Source organism: Salmo salar, chromosome ssa09, assembly GCF_905237065.1.
Source record: "Salmo salar chromosome ssa09, Ssal_v3.1, whole genome shotgun sequence".
In the NCBI taxonomy this organism is placed as follows: domain Eukaryota; kingdom Metazoa; phylum Chordata; class Actinopteri; order Salmoniformes; family Salmonidae; genus Salmo; species Salmo salar.
In genome coordinates, this window is record NC_059450.1 from 89,085,767 (window position 1) to 89,101,189 (window position 15,423).

Genomic DNA, 15,423 nt, shown 5'->3' on the forward strand with positions numbered 1-15,423 from the left:
GACTGCTGAGCCAGCTAGGCAAGCTGGGCTTACGCGTCTCTCCCCCTATACGGAATCTGGAGAGATCCCAGGACAGATAGCAGCGCTCACAGCTATTTGGCCGAAAAAGATCCGCAGGATTAAATATATATAAAAGTGTATAAAAACACTGTCAGCTTTTAAACCGAGGTCTTTAGTTAAGGTTTCGGCAGCGTTCAACAAGATTGAGAGAAACCAGTGACTTTGCCTCTGAAACTGTAATTTTTTTCCCCAGTCAGATTGTGGTGACTTTATAATGTACGTTTAGACGGAGAGTCTATGCCCTTAGCTCACTTCATGATAATTTTTCTCTCTCCCTCTCTCTCTTTCTTTTTCTTTCTTTCTTTCTTTCTTTCTTTCTTTCTTTCTTTCTCTCTTTCGCTCTCTCGCTCTCTCGCTCTCTCACTCGATATCTATCTCTCCTCTCCTGAACCCTCTCAGCTGGTGTCCCATATTGTGGTTTATTCCTGAATAGTAAGAGGTGACATGCTTCTCATTCTTCTGTCTCTCGTTAAATAAGCTCAGAAGGAAGGGAATGGGAGGGGACTAGGATGGGGTGGGCTCAGACCAGAAACACTGCAGAGGGATTGGTATATTAACAAAAATTGAAACGGGTCAGTTTCAATTCATGAGGTTGGAGTAATAACATTTTCAACTACATAAGATATTGACTCGAATCTAGCTAGTGCCTTTAGATTCAGAGAAAGTTAACAACTAACCCTGGCCTGGTCTGTTTTGCAAGCGTTTCCCCAGAAGTCTCACAATGTTGTGCCTCTGGGTTTAGAAACTCTGTGGTGAAACTCTTCTCTAGCTGAATGAAGGCCTTTGTCAAATTTCTTAGGAGGTTCTCTCTCTCTCTCTTTCTCTCTTTCTCACTGTCTCTGTCTCTCTCTCGACTCTCTCTCTGTCTCTTTCTCTCTCTCTCTGTGTCTTTCTCTCTCTCTGTCTGTCTCTCTCTCCCTTCAAAGAAAATCAGATTTTATTTGTCACATACACAGGGTTAGCAGATGTTAATGCGAGTGTAGTCAAAATGCTTGTGCTTCTAGTTCCGACCATGCAGTAATATCTAACAAGTAACCTAACAATTTCACAACAACTACCTTATACACACAAGTGTAAAGGAATGAATAAGAATATGTACATAAAAATATATATGGATGAGCGATGGCCGAATGGCATAGGCAAGGTGCAGTAGATGCTATAGAGTACAGTATATACATTTGAGATGAGTAGTGTAGGGTATGTAAACATTATATAAAGTGGCATAGATTAAAGTGACTAGTGATACATTTATTACATCCCATTTTTAATTATTAAAGTGGCTAGATATTGAGTCAGTATGTTGGCAGCAGCCACTCAATGTTAGTGATGTCTGTTTAACAGTCTGATGGCCTTGAGATAAAAGCTGTTTTTCAGTCTCTCGGTCCCAGCTTTGATGCACCTGTACTGACCTCGCCTTCTGGATGATAGCGGGGTGACCAGGCAGTGGCTCGGGTGGTTGTTGTCCTTGATGATCTTTTTGGCCTTCCTGTGACATCGGGTGGTGTAGGTGTCCTGAAGAGCAGGTAGTTTGCCCCTGGTGATGCGTTGTGCAGACCTCACTACCCTCTGGAGAGCCTTGCGGTTGTGGGCGGAGCAGTTGCTGCACCAGGCAGTGATACAGCCCGACAGGATGCTCTCGATTGTGCATCTGTAAAAGTTTGTGAGTGTTTTTGGTGACAAGCCGAATTTCTTCAGCCTCCTGAGGTTGAAGAGGCACTGCTGCGCCTTCTTCACCACGCTGTCTGTGTGGGTGGACCATTTCAGTTTGTCCGTGATGTGTATGCCGAGGAACTTAAAACTTTCCACCTTCTCCACTACTGTCCCGTCGATGTGGATTGGGGGGTGCAGCCCCTGCTGTTTCCTGAAGTCCACGATCATCTCCTTTGTTTTGTTGACGTTGAGTGTGAGGTTATTTTCCTGACACCACACTCCGAGGGCCCTCACCTCCTCCGTGTAGGCCGTCTCGTCGTTGTTGGTAATCAAGCCTACCACTGTAGTGTCGTCTGCAAACTTGATGATTGAGTTGGAGGCGTGCATGGCCACGCAGTCATGGGTGAACAGGGAGTACAGGAGAGGGCTGAGAACGCACCCTTGTGGGGCCCCAGTGTTGAGGATCAGCGGGGTGGAGATGTTGTTTCCTACCCTCACCACCTGGGGGCAGCAGTCCAGGAGCCAGTTGCACCGTGCGGGGTCGAGACCCAGAGTCTCGAGCTTAATGACGAGTTTGGAGGGTACTATGGTGTTAAATGCTGAGCTGTAGTCGATGAACAGCATTCTTACATAGGTATTCCTCTTGTCCAGGTTGGTTAGGGCAGTGTGCAGTGTGATTGCGGTGCGTCGTCTGTGGACCTATTGGGGCGGTAAGCAAATTGGAGTGGGTCTAGGGTGTCAGGTAGGGTGGAGGTGATATGATCCTTGACTAGTCTCTCAAAGCACTTCATGATGACGGAGGTGAGTGCTAGGGGGCGATAGTCCTTTAGTTAAGTTACATTAGCTTTCTTGGGAACTGGAACAATGCTGGCCCTCTTGATGCATGTGGGAGCAGCAGACTGGGATAAGGATTGATTGAATATATCCGTAAACACACCAGCCAGCTGGTCTGCGCATGCTCTGAGGACGCCTCTAGGGATGCCGTCTGGGCCGGCAGCCTTGCGAGGGTTAACACGCTAAAAGGATTTGATCTTATGGATCAAATCCCTTTAGCGGGATCGATTTGACAACATCTGTTGAAATGGCAGTGCGCCAAATTCAAATTAAATTACTATAAATATTAAACTTTCATGAAATCACACATGCAATACACCAAATTAAAGCTACACTTGTTGTTAATGCAGCCGCAGTGTCAGATTTTAAAAAGGCTTTATGGTGAAAGCAAACCATGCTATTATCTGAGGACAGCACCCCATCAAACAAAGACAGACAATCATAATTAAACCCGCAGGGCGCAACACAAAACTCAGAAATAAAGATGTAATTCATGCCTTACCTTTGACGAGCTTCTTCTGTTGGCACTCCAATATGTCCCATAAACATCACAAATGGTCCTTTTTTTTGATTAATTCCGTCGTTATATATCCAAAATGTCCATTTATTTGGTGCATTTGATCGAGAAAAACACTGGTTCCAACTCGCGCTACATGACTACAAAATATCTCATAAGTTACCTGTAATCTTTGTCCAAACATTTCAAACAACTTTCCTAATACAACTTTAGGTATTTTTTTACGTAAATAATCGATCAAATTTAAGACGGGATAAACTGTGTTAAATACCGGAATGAAAACAAAGAAAGCACGTTCCAGGTCGTGCGCCCCAAAACATTAGAGTGTACCTGTGGTGACACAGGAAAATAACAGGGCTACTTCTTAATTTCTCTAAAGAAAAACATCAACCAATTTCTAAAGACTGTTGACATCTAGTGGAAACTATAGGAACTGCAAGCATATTTCTATAAAAACAGCCTTGCCATAGAAAACCAATGGAAAGCAGATTGTCCTCAAAAAATAAATTCCCTGGATGGATTGTGCTCAGGGTTTCACCTGCCAAATCAGTTCTGTTATACACACAGACTTTAGTCAAACAGTTTTAGAAACTTTAGAGTGTTTTCCATCTAAATCTACCAATTATATGCATATACTACCTTCTGGGCCTGAGTAGCAGGCAGTTTACTTTCGGCACACTTTTCATCCGGATGTGAAAATAGCGCCCCCAAGCCATAAGAAGTTAACCTGTTAGGGCTAGGGGGCAGTATTGACACGGCCGGATAAAAAACGTACCCGATTTAATCTGGTTACTACTCCTGCCCAGTAACTAGAATATGCATATAATTATTGGCTTTGGATAGAAAACACCCTGGAGTTTCTAAAACTGTTTGAATGGTGTCTGTGAGTATAACAGAACTCAAATGGCAGGCCAAAACCTGAGAGATTCCATGCAGGAAGTGGCCTGTCTGACAAGTTGTGTTTCATCTGGGCTCTTTTTATTGAAGACTGAGGATCTTTGCAATAACGTGACACTTCCTACGGCTCCCATAGGCTCTCAGAGCCCGGGAAAAAGCTGAACGATATCGAGGCAGCCTCTGGCTGAAACACATTATCGCTTTTGGCAAGTGGCCGATCAGAGTACTATGGGCTTAGGCGCGTGCCCGAGTCGACCGAATGCTTTATTTTCTTTAGTCTGTTTACCTAAACGCAGATTCCCGGTCGGAATATTATCGCTTTTTTATGAGAAAAATTGCATAAAAATTGATTTTAAACAGCGGTTGACATGCTTCGAAGTACGGTAATGGTATATTTTAAAAAAAATTGTCACGAATTGCGCCATGCTCGTCACCCTTATTTACCCTTTCGGATAGTGTCTTGAACGCACGAACAAAACGCTGCTGTTTGGATATAACTATGGATTATTTTGAACCAAACCAACATTTGTGCATTCTGACGAAGACGGCAAAGGTAATAACATTTTTCTTATAGTAAATCTGACTTTGGTGAGTGCTAAACTTGCTGGGTGTCTAAATAGCTAGCCCTGTGATGCCGGGCTATCTACTGAGAATATTGCAAAATGTGCTTTCACCGAAAAGCTATTTTAAAATCGGACATATCGAGTGCATAGAGGAGTTCTGTATCTATCATTCTTAAAATAATTGTTATGCTTTTTGTGAACGTTTATCGTGAGTAATTTAGTAAATTCACCGGCAGTGTTCGGTGGGAATGCTAGTCACATGCTAGTCACATGCTAATGTAAAAAGCTGGTTTTTGATATAAATATGAACTTGATTGAACAAAACATGCATGTATTGTATAACATAATGTCCTAGGGTTGTCATCTGATGAAGATCATCAAAGGTTAGTGCTGCATTTAGCTGTGGTTTGGGTTTATGTGACATTATATGCTAGCTTGAAAAATGGGTGTCTGATTATTTCTGGCTGGGTACTCTGCTGACATAATCTAATGTTTTGCTTTCGTTGTAAAGCCTTTTTGAAATCGGACAATGTGGTTAGATTAACGAGAGTCTTGTCTTTAAAATGGTGTAAAATAGTCATATGTTTGAAAAATGGAAGTTTCTGCATTTTTTTGGTTTTTGAATAACGCGCCACGGGATTACACTGGCTGTTACGTAGGTGGGACGATTTGGTGTCACCTACCCTAGAGAGGTTAAATGCTTTACTCACGTTGGCTGCGGTGAAGGAGAGCCCGCAGGTTTTGGTAGCGGGCCGTGTCGTTGGCACTGTATTGACCTCAAAGCGAGCAAAGAAGTTGTTTAGTTTGTCTGGGCGCAGGACATCGTGGTCCGCGACGGGGCTGGTTTTCTTTTTGTAGTCCGTGATTGACTGTAGACCCTGCCACATACCTCTCATGTCTGAGCCGTTGAATTACGACTCTACTTTGTCTCTATACTGACGCTTAGCTTGTTTGATTGCCTTGTTCTCTCGTTCTCTCTCTCTCTCTGTCTCTCTCTCTCACTCTTTCAGTAATCCTGTTTTCTCCTCTTTCTCTCTTTCAGCTCCTCGATCCAATTACAGCCTAGACAATGGTGAGTACAACAGTAAAACAGCATTACATTCATGAAATCTATATGTTTGTGAACATTGCCCTCTACTGTGTATTGATGAGAGAGACATGAAGGCACATTCAGGTGGTCGTGCATGTCTTTCCTGAGCTGCTCTGATATTTTGACATGTATATATGACCCCCAACTGTAAAGAAATTATGACAACTTCTGTAAAAAGGGCTTTATAAATTACCTGGATTGATTGATTGCGTTCCTGTTTCCTAGATTCATACAAGTCAGCCTCTCTACCAGGATACAGGCGGAACAGTGTCAACAGGGTGACCACTATACTATTCTTTATTTTTACAGTTATGGTCAAATCTATTGAGATTAAAGTATCTTTCGACAGAGAGACCAATTTTTTGGAGACAGCAACCAAAAATTCTTTACAGTGAGGGAAAAAAGTATTTGATCCCCTGCTGATTTTGTACGTTTGCCCACTGACAAAGAAATGATCAGCCTATAATTTTAATGGTAGGTTTATTTGAACAGTGAGAGACAGAATAACAACAAAAAAATCCACAAAAACGCATGTCAAAAATGTTATACAATGATTTGCATTTTAAAGAGGGAAATAAGTATTTTACCCCCTCTGAAAAACATGACTTAGTACTTGTTGGCAAAACCCTTGTTGGCAATCACAGAGGTCAGACGTTTCTTGTAGTTGGCCACCAGGTTTGCACACATCTCAGGAGGGATTTTGTCCCACTCCTCTTTGCAGATCTTCTCCAAGTCATTAAGGTTTCGAGGCTGACGTTTGGCAACTCGAACCTTCAGCTCCCTCCACAGATTTTCTATGGGATTAAGGTCTGGAGACTGGCTAGGCCACTCCAGGACCTTAATGTGCTTCTTCTTGAGCCACTCCTTTGTTGCCTTGGCCGTGTGTTTTGGGTCATTGTCATGCTGGAATACCCATCCATGACCCATTTTCAATGCCCTGGCTGAGGGAAGGAGGTTCTCACCCAAGATTTGACGGTACATGGCCCCGTCCATCGTCCCTTTGATGCGGTGAAGTTGTCCTGTCCGCTTAGCAGAATAACACCCCCAAAGCATAATGTTTCAATCTCCATGTTTAACGGTGGGGTTGGTGTTCTTGGGGTCATAGGCAGCATTCCTCCTCCTCCAAACACGGTGAGTTGAGTTGATGCCAAAGAGCTCCATTTTGGTCTCATCTGACCACAACACTTTCACCCAGTTGTCCTCTGAATCATTCAGATGTTCATTGGCAAACTTCAGACGGGCATGTATATGTGCTTTCTTGAGCAGAAGGACCTTGCGGGCGCTGCAGGATTTCAGTCCTTCACGGCGCAATGTGTTACCAATTGTTTTCTTGGTGACTATGGTCCCAGCTGCCTTGAGATCATTGACAAGATCCTCCCGTGTAGTTCTGGGCTGATTACTCACTGTTCTCATGATCATTGCAACTCCACGAGGTGAGATCTTGCATGGAGCCCCAGGCCGAGGGAGATTGACAGTTCTTTTGTGTTTCTTCCATTTGCGAATAATCGCACCAACTGTTGTCACCATCTCACCAAGCTGCTTGGCGATGGTCTTGTCGCCCATTCCAGCCTTGTGTAGGTCTACAATCTTGTCCCTGACATCCTTGGAGAGCTCTTTGGTCTTGGCCATGGTGGAGAGTTTGGAATCTGATTGATTGATTACTTCTGTGGACAGGTGTCTTTTATACAGGTAACAAACTGAGATTAGGAGCACTCCCTTTAAGAGTGTGCTCCTAATCTCAGCTCGTTACCTGTATAAAAGTCACCTGGGGGCCAGAAATCTTTCTGATTGAGAGGGGGTCAAATACTTATTTCCCGCATTAAAATGCAAATCAATTTATAACATTTTTGACCTGCGTTTTTCTGGATTTTTTTGTTGTTATTCTGTCTCTCACTGTTCAAATAAACCTACCATTAAAATTATAGACTGATAATTTCTTTGTCAGTGGGCAAACGTACAAAATCAGCAGGGGATCAAATACTTTTTTCCCTCACTGTACATACTGTAGAAGGCAATAATTCAAGCTTACCTTCTAGTTGTCATGGAAGCTTACTTGACAAACACAGCTGTAGCATCACTAACATGTCTCTATGTGTATCCCTGCAGCCCCAGAGTGCAGCCCCAGACTACTGCCAACAGTATGACGGCAGTAGTGATGTCAACTGGGGAACCAGAGGTAGGAGTGCTGTATAACCACCCTGTTTTCAGGTCTCAATACATTTATAACATTGTGGTATTTCCTTACTGCATGATTGTAATCAGATATTTTTCCTATTTTTCTCTTCTACAGAATACAAGGTAAGGGTCTGAAAGTTGATTGTAAAGTGGAGTGGACTGTCAAGCAGTAGGCTACAATAATCAGAAGGATGTAAGACTGTTCTCTAAGTGGTGTGTGAGGAACCACTGGTGGGGAGAAAAACAATTCCTACTGGATCACAAAGACTGGGGTTTGTTCATACAAAGGCAATAGGACACTATGGGACAGTATAGCTGCTCTCTCTCACTCCTGGCTCAATGACCCTACCAGAGGAAGCAGCAGTAGAGTTATGGCATCCTGCTCTGGTCTGCCCTAGTCAAAGGGTCATACTGTAGGTCACAGGGCAGCTTCCACAGTCAGGACCTGGGGTCGTTTGAATACTTTAAAAACACACCCTTTCCTCCTCCCTTCCTTGAAGTAATCACTTATCTAACACAAATTAATAACTTTAAGAAATTGCTTTCACCCAGCTATGTCAGATTAGGAATTTCCTTCAAGGGAGAGAGGAAGGAAGAATGCATTCTTAAAGAATTCTAACAGGACATGTACTAACATAACAAAGAGCTTCCGGGTCAAGAGGTCACTGGACATTTCTCTCAGCCCATCCTGACCTTTTGATAAACTTTGTGTCACAAATTCCAAATTCTGCTTCCAGTCCGTATGAGGAGAGGTTAAGAGAGACTTGCTGAGAGAGAGTAAATGGATGGGCCGCCAATAATCATCTCATTCTATAGAACACCTCTGCTATGTTCCATATAATGGGTTCCATGCTGTGATTACAAAGGAAACTGTTTTATGACTGAGACATCTGCTGAAGCTTTTCATCTCACGTGGTTTGGGGTCAATTCCATTTCACTTTAATCAATTCAGGAAGTAACATGAAATTCCAAGTATTATCAGAATAGGAATTGGAATGTAAGTGTACTTCCTGATTTGACCCCAAACCTGTTGACTACATATATCTTCTAACTCTATCTGATCTGTCTGTTGTAGGTTTACCCGTATGAAGCGCTAATCGTGACCACCAGGGGGCGACACATAGTGCCTAAAGATGTAGACAGAGCCAGACTAGAGGTGAGATTAAGATCTGGTTTAGTTTGGTGGTTGATTTTCCATTAAATAATCTCTTCAATGCTGCCTCCTATCCTTACGAAAAGTTAAAGGTCACTATTCCAGACATTATCCACAAAATCTACATGAGCCATACTACAGTGTCTCCCTGTGTTTCTCTGTCTTCCAGCGTCATCTGAGTCCCGAGGAGTTCCTACAGGTGTTTGGGATGACCGTGGCAGAGTTTGACCGGCTGGCTCTCTGGAAGAGGAATGGAATGAAAAAACAGGCCCGACTCTTCTAACCATGGAGAGAGAGAGACAATTAGAGGAATTGAGAAATAGAAACTGTTCTAATTAAAGAAAGAGAGACTGTTAATGACAATAGAGATAAAGAGAGAGAGAGAGAGAGAGAGAGACTGTTAATGAAAACAGAGATGGAGAGAGAGAGAGACTGTTAATGAAAACAGAGATAGAGAGCGATGGAGAGAGAAAGAATTTACAGCAGAATGAGAGTGTTGCTGCAGAAAGACAGACATACAGAGAGAGAGACAGACAGGCAAACAGGCAGACAGACAGACAAAGCGAGGGGAATGTGTAATCTCACTGCCACAGACTGAACCCTCCCCACCCCACCACAGTCCAGAGAGAGAGAGACAGAGGGAGAGACACGGAGGTCAGGAGACTTTTGGTTTTGCCTTACTATTGTGGATTATTTTATAAACTGTTAGTGTGCAGCACCAGCAAACTGAATGACTAGAATGTAGATATCATTACACCACTTTATCAGAATGATTGAATAAATGGATAGATGGATGGACGAATGAACAAACAATGCTTTTGTTTTAGTTTTTGAAATGGTGCTTACTGATGATCATTTCTCCTTTCCTTTTTTCTTCTTTCACTTTATCACTAGTATCTTGTGGTTTACAGTGATGCTGGCAGCCATCTTCTAATGACATCATATCCATCTTTTAATGACATCATACGAATATTTTAATGACATCATACCTATATTTCAATTACATCATGAAAATATTTTTCTGATCATTAAATCCAAAGTCAGATAGCGAATATGTACAGCAAAAGATACTTCAGTGAATCCATATTGGTGTCTGAACAAACCTTGACAGGTGAGACTAGGTCAAACCTAAGACTTTTTGGTCCACCAGTTATGATAATTATTCACGCAATGATAGGCTACAGATGATAGGCTTCACTGTCAGGAAAACAAACACATGCTACACGTACCTGCTGTAGCGTTGTGATAGAGAGAACAGTATTGGTCACACAAAGGAAAATGTCATTCTTTAGTTGAATTATGAATACGTATTAATCCTGGATCATTGCATAAATAAACATTAAATACAGTTTGTATTTCAGACATGAAATGAGAAGTGTGCAGCTTGGTTAACATACAGTTATATACTACACTTGTTTGCAGTTATGAAGACGTATCCAGTCACAATATGTATGTTGCAGATGAACATGCATATCACAATATATTGAGGGTTGGTTTCCTTAACACAGATTAATCCTACTCCTGGACTAAAAAGCATTTTCAATAGAGAGATGCATAATTTTTTTGTCCAGGACTTATTTTATGAATTGTATAATTTGTTTTATTTTGAATCTATAAAACATACTGTAACAATCTCCTTTTCACAGTTACATCATGTATAATTTATTCTAATAAAATACTGATTTCATGTGTATGTGACTGTCAATCGATCAATCAATCAATTCATATGCGTGTCTGTATGTTGTGCATCTGCATCATGGGGTGAGCCCACAACAATCTGTGCTGTTAAGGTCCAGACCTTTTGCAGTTAGATGTAGGCAGTGGCGATTTTAGCATGTAAATCTTGGTGGGCCAAAAAATTAAACATTACATTTTACATTTAAGTCATTTAGCAGACGCTCTTATCCAGAGCGACTTACATATAGGATGAATGCCAGCAAAGCCACAACACAACACTAAACAATATATTAATTATATATAATTATATATATATTAATTGCACTATACCACTGCTACACCTGGCTATCAGTGGAGCCTTGTCAAGCAGCGAAACAGTTCATTCAGCCTCATTTACTGCCTTTTAAAAAAACATAGCTGATATGGCTGACTTGCTTAAACAAATGCGGTTTCTACTGACAATTGAGATGTGCAAACTATGACATACTAAGGGGATGACAACCGGATAAGAGGCAATCCGTAATTTCGATTAAGACATTAATGAGCGAGCTAGGACGGACGTAGTCAATATAACTATTTGTTCAGCACTTTTGAAATGTACAGCAACAGAATTCAGAACATGGGCCGTTCTTACAGTGTTCTCCTTGTACACCAATTCAAAACCGTAGGATAAATAAAGGGGGCATATAAGCAGACAATGAAAGCTCTTACAATATTTGATAATTACATTTATCAAAAACAGGTTATAGCCTACATGTGCACCACCAAGTCGAAATTAAGAAGTGAAAATAGACCAAATTATTAGGGTGAGTCACATGGGCTACTAACAGCTTACTACACAACATACACTTAGTATTACATTCTTAGCTACAGTATACATATCTCCCTGGTATATTACATAATTTATACCAGCAGCATACAAGACATGTTTGGAATCACCGTGTTGTGCTGCGCACACTTGAACAGGAAGGTGGCGCGGTGGTCCTTCATGGGAAAATTGTGTCATCAAACTTTGTCATCAAAGTCTGGCATTCTCTGTATTTATGGTGCTTTCAGTACAACTGCTTAATTAACTCAATAATATATATATATGTTTTTACATTGTTTGCAAACTGATGTGTGACACATATTAATGCCAAAGTAACATGCAAAAATGCATGTTATTGTTTGCAAAAAAATGTGGATGAGCCCCACCTAACCTGAATGATGGCCGCCACTGGATATAGGTAGTTAGGGCTATTGCCATACTGTACTATGACTTTTATAGCTTTAGGACCCAGGAAAAAGCGGGCTGTTCTTTTCTCAGTAACTTCATTGAGAGAGACAGAGTCTGCTATGTATCAAGTGTAGCTGTCTGCGCGGTCTCACATGGGGCTGTTCTCCGTCACGCTCTCCGGGTGAGCCCGGGAAACCACCTCTCTCTCCTCCGTTACTTCCACCGGGATGGACACCAACAACAGATGTAAGTGTCAGTCTTAATCCGTTTTTCATTTAAAGTTAATCCATAATGTTAATTTACACAAAGTAAGCTATTATTCATCTAAAAATGTGCAACTGGATTTTATAAACCAAACAATAGCGATTTGCGCATAAATTGCACCTTTATTAGTTGCACCATACTGCTGCACAAGCCAGTGTTTTATTTCATGCGTAATGAAGGCTAATTGTAGTCTAATTGCCTGTTTAAGATTCTCATAATTTTGTTGATAATTTATTAAACGTCAGACAACATTTTACCGAGAATGGAGCAGAGAATGGTATTGTTGGAATTATTATTATTTATGACTATAGTCTAGTTGCGCTGTCCGGTGGCTGTTGCCTAGTGATAGGCTATAGAAAAGTGTTCACGTCCAGAATAGTTGGAATGACTGTACGTTTACCACTTTACTGTGGCGGTGCAAATCGGTGCAAATCGTCTCCCCATGCTGCAGACAGAGCGTTATCCCCTAGCCTTCCTGCACCAAGGCTGCGCTCCATTCAGTAATCCTGTCCTTCTCTCTACCTTCGTTTACTCTTCTCCATGGATCTGATAGAACTGGATAAGTGATAGTAATTTAGCAGAAGTTAGTTATATATATATATATATATATATCACTTTCTTAGTTAGGCCCACACATACAGTTGAAGTCGGAAGTTTACATATACCTTAGCCAAATACATTTAAACTCAGTTTTTCACAATTCCTGACATTTAATCCTAGTAAAAATGCCCTGTTTTAGGTCAGTTAGGAACACCACTTTATTTTAAGAATGTGAAATATCAGAATAATAGTAGAGAGAATGATTTATTTCAGCTTTTATTTATTTCATCACAGTCCCAGTGGGTCAGAAGTTTACATACACTCAATTAGTATTTGGTAGCATTGCCTTTAAATTGTTTAACTTTGGTCAAACGTTTCGGGTAGCCTTCCACAAGCTTCCCATAATAAATTGGGTGAATTTTGGCCCATTCCTCCTGACAGAGCTGGTGTAACTGATTCAGGTTTGTAGGCCTCCTTGCTCGCACACGCTTTTTCAGTTCTGCCCACAAATTTTCTTTTGGTTTGAGGTCAGGGCTTTGTGATGGCCACTCCAATACCTTGACTTTGTTGTCCTTAAGCCATTTTGCCAGAATTTTGGAAGTATGCTTGGGGTCATTGTCAATTTGTAAGACCCATTTGCGACCAAGCTTTAACTTCCTGACTGATGTCTTGAGATGTTGCTTCAATATATCCACATAATTTTCCTTCCTCTTGATGCCATCTGTTTTGTGAAGTGCACCAGTCCCTACTGGAGCAAAGCACCCCCACAACATGATGCTACCACCCCCGTGCTTCACGGTTGGGATTGTGTTCTTCGGCTTGCAAGCATCCCCCTTTTTCCTCCAAACATAATGATGGTCATTATGGCCAACCAGTTCTTTTTTTGTTGCATCAGACCAGAGGACATTTCTCCAAAAAGTACGATCTTTGTCCCCATGTGCAGTTGCAAACCGTAGTCTGGCTTTTTATGGCGGTTTTGGAGCAGTGGCTTCTTCCTTGTTGAGCGGCCTTTCAGGTTATGTCGATATAGGACTCGTTTTACTGTGGATATAGATACTTTTGTACCTGTTTCCTCCAGCATCTTCACAAGGTCCTTTGCTGTTGTTCTGGGATTGATTTGCACTTTTCGCACCAAAGTACGTTCATCTCTAGGAGACAGAAAACGTCTCCTTCCTGAGCGGTTTGATGGCTGCGTGGTCCCATGGTGTTTATACTTGCGTACTATTGTTTGTACAGATGAACGTGGTACCTTCAGGCTTTTGGAAATTGCTCCCAAGGATGAACCAGACTTGTGGAGGTCTACAATTATTTTCTGAGGACTTAGCTGATTTCTTTTGATTTTCCCATGATGTCAAGCAAAGAGGCACTGAGTTTGAAGGTAGGCCTTGAAATACATCCACAGGTTCACCTCCAATTGACTCAAATGATGTCAATTAGCCTATCAGAAGCTTCTAAAGCCATGACATCATCTTCTGGAATTTTCCAAGCGGTTTAAAGGCACAGTCACCTTAGTGTATGTAAACTTCTGACCCACTGGAATTGTGATACATTGAATTAGTAATCTGACTGTAAACAATTGTTGGAAAAATTACTTGTGTCATGCACAAAGTAGATGTCCTAACCAACTTGCCAAAACTATAGTTTGTTATCAAGAAATTTGTAGAGTGGATGACAAACGAGTTTTAATGACTCCAAACTAAGTGTATGTAAACTTCTGACTTCAACTGTATATCCTGTCATTTACAGCTAAATCTGTGAAGGCTAGTGGACAAGGCCATACGGGAAGGGAGCAACACCTCTGGAATTGGTCGCAACCATAACACCATTTCTCAAGCTGTTTTACTGTGACAAGGCCATGCTTTCTCTCTCCAACTACAACTTCCAGTTCCCATTGAGAGAAAGATATTCATTTTGATGTTGATACCTCACTCTCAACTACAATAAGTTCTCATGACGCTTTTAAAGTAAGCCTGTTGAGACAGCCTGTGTGTGATAATATGCCTGTTGAGACAGTCTGTGTGTGATAATAAGCCTGTTGAGACAGTCTGTGTGGGATAATAAGCCTGTTGAGACAGTCTGTGTGTGATAATAAGCCTGTTGAGACAGTCTGTGTGGGATAATAAGCCTGTTGAGACAGTCTGTGTGGGATAATAAGCCTGTTGAGACAGCCTGTGTGTGATAATAAGCCTGTTGAGACAGTCTGTGTGTGATAATAAGCCTGTTGAGACAGTCTGTGTGGGATAATAAGCCTGTTGAGACAGTCTGTGTGGGATAATAAGCCTGTTGAGACAGTCTGTGTGTGATAATAAGCCTTTTGAGACAATCTGTGTGTGATGATAAGCCTGTTGAGACAGTCTGTGTGGGATAATAAGCCTGTTGAGACAGTCTGTGTGGGATAATAAGCCTGTTGAGACAGTCTGTGTGTGATAATAAGCCTGTTGAGACAGTCTGTGTGGGATAATAAGCCTGTTGAGACAGCCTGTGTGTGATAATAAGCCTGTTGAGACAGTCTGTGTGTGATAATAAGCCTGTTGAGACAGTCTGTGTGGGATAATAAGCCTGTTGAGACAGTCTGTGTGGGATAATAAGCCTGTTGAGACAGTCTGTGTGTGATAATAAGCCTTTTGAGACAATCTGTGTGTGATGATAAGCCTGTTGAGACAGTCTGTGTGGGATAATAAGCCTGTTGAGACAGTCTGTGTGGGATAATAAGCCTGTTGAGACAGTCTGTGTGGGATAATAAGCCTGTTGAGACAGTCTGTGTGTGATAATAAGCCTGTTGAGACA

General features: G+C 41.6%; 2 protein-coding genes across 3 annotated transcripts in view; both read left to right on the forward strand.

Annotated features, from left to right (window-relative positions):
- Nucleotides 1-10,656, forward strand: part of LOC106612141 (actin-binding LIM protein 3) — a 123,904-nt gene extending 113,248 nt beyond the window's left edge. For both annotated transcript variants that reach the window (XM_045724179.1, XM_045724180.1), the window contains exons 17-22: nt 5,564-5,593; nt 5,837-5,889; nt 7,718-7,787; nt 7,902-7,909; nt 8,862-8,942; nt 9,109-10,656. In XM_045724179.1, coding sequence (XP_045580135.1) covers nt 5,564-5,593; nt 5,837-5,889; nt 7,718-7,787; nt 7,902-7,909; nt 8,862-8,942; nt 9,109-9,222 — 356 coding nt within the window. In that variant the 3' untranslated portion in view covers nt 9,223-10,656. The remainder of the gene's footprint in view (nt 1-5,563; nt 5,594-5,836; nt 5,890-7,717; nt 7,788-7,901; nt 7,910-8,861; nt 8,943-9,108) is intronic.
- A 1,246-nt stretch (nt 10,657-11,902) lies between these two features.
- Nucleotides 11,903-15,423, forward strand: part of LOC106612125 (actin filament-associated protein 1-like 1) — a 63,777-nt gene continuing 60,256 nt past the window's right edge. The window contains exon 1 of the mRNA XM_045724183.1: nt 11,903-12,078. Coding sequence (XP_045580139.1) covers nt 12,060-12,078 — 19 coding nt within the window. The 5' untranslated portion in view covers nt 11,903-12,059. The remainder of the gene's footprint in view (nt 12,079-15,423) is intronic.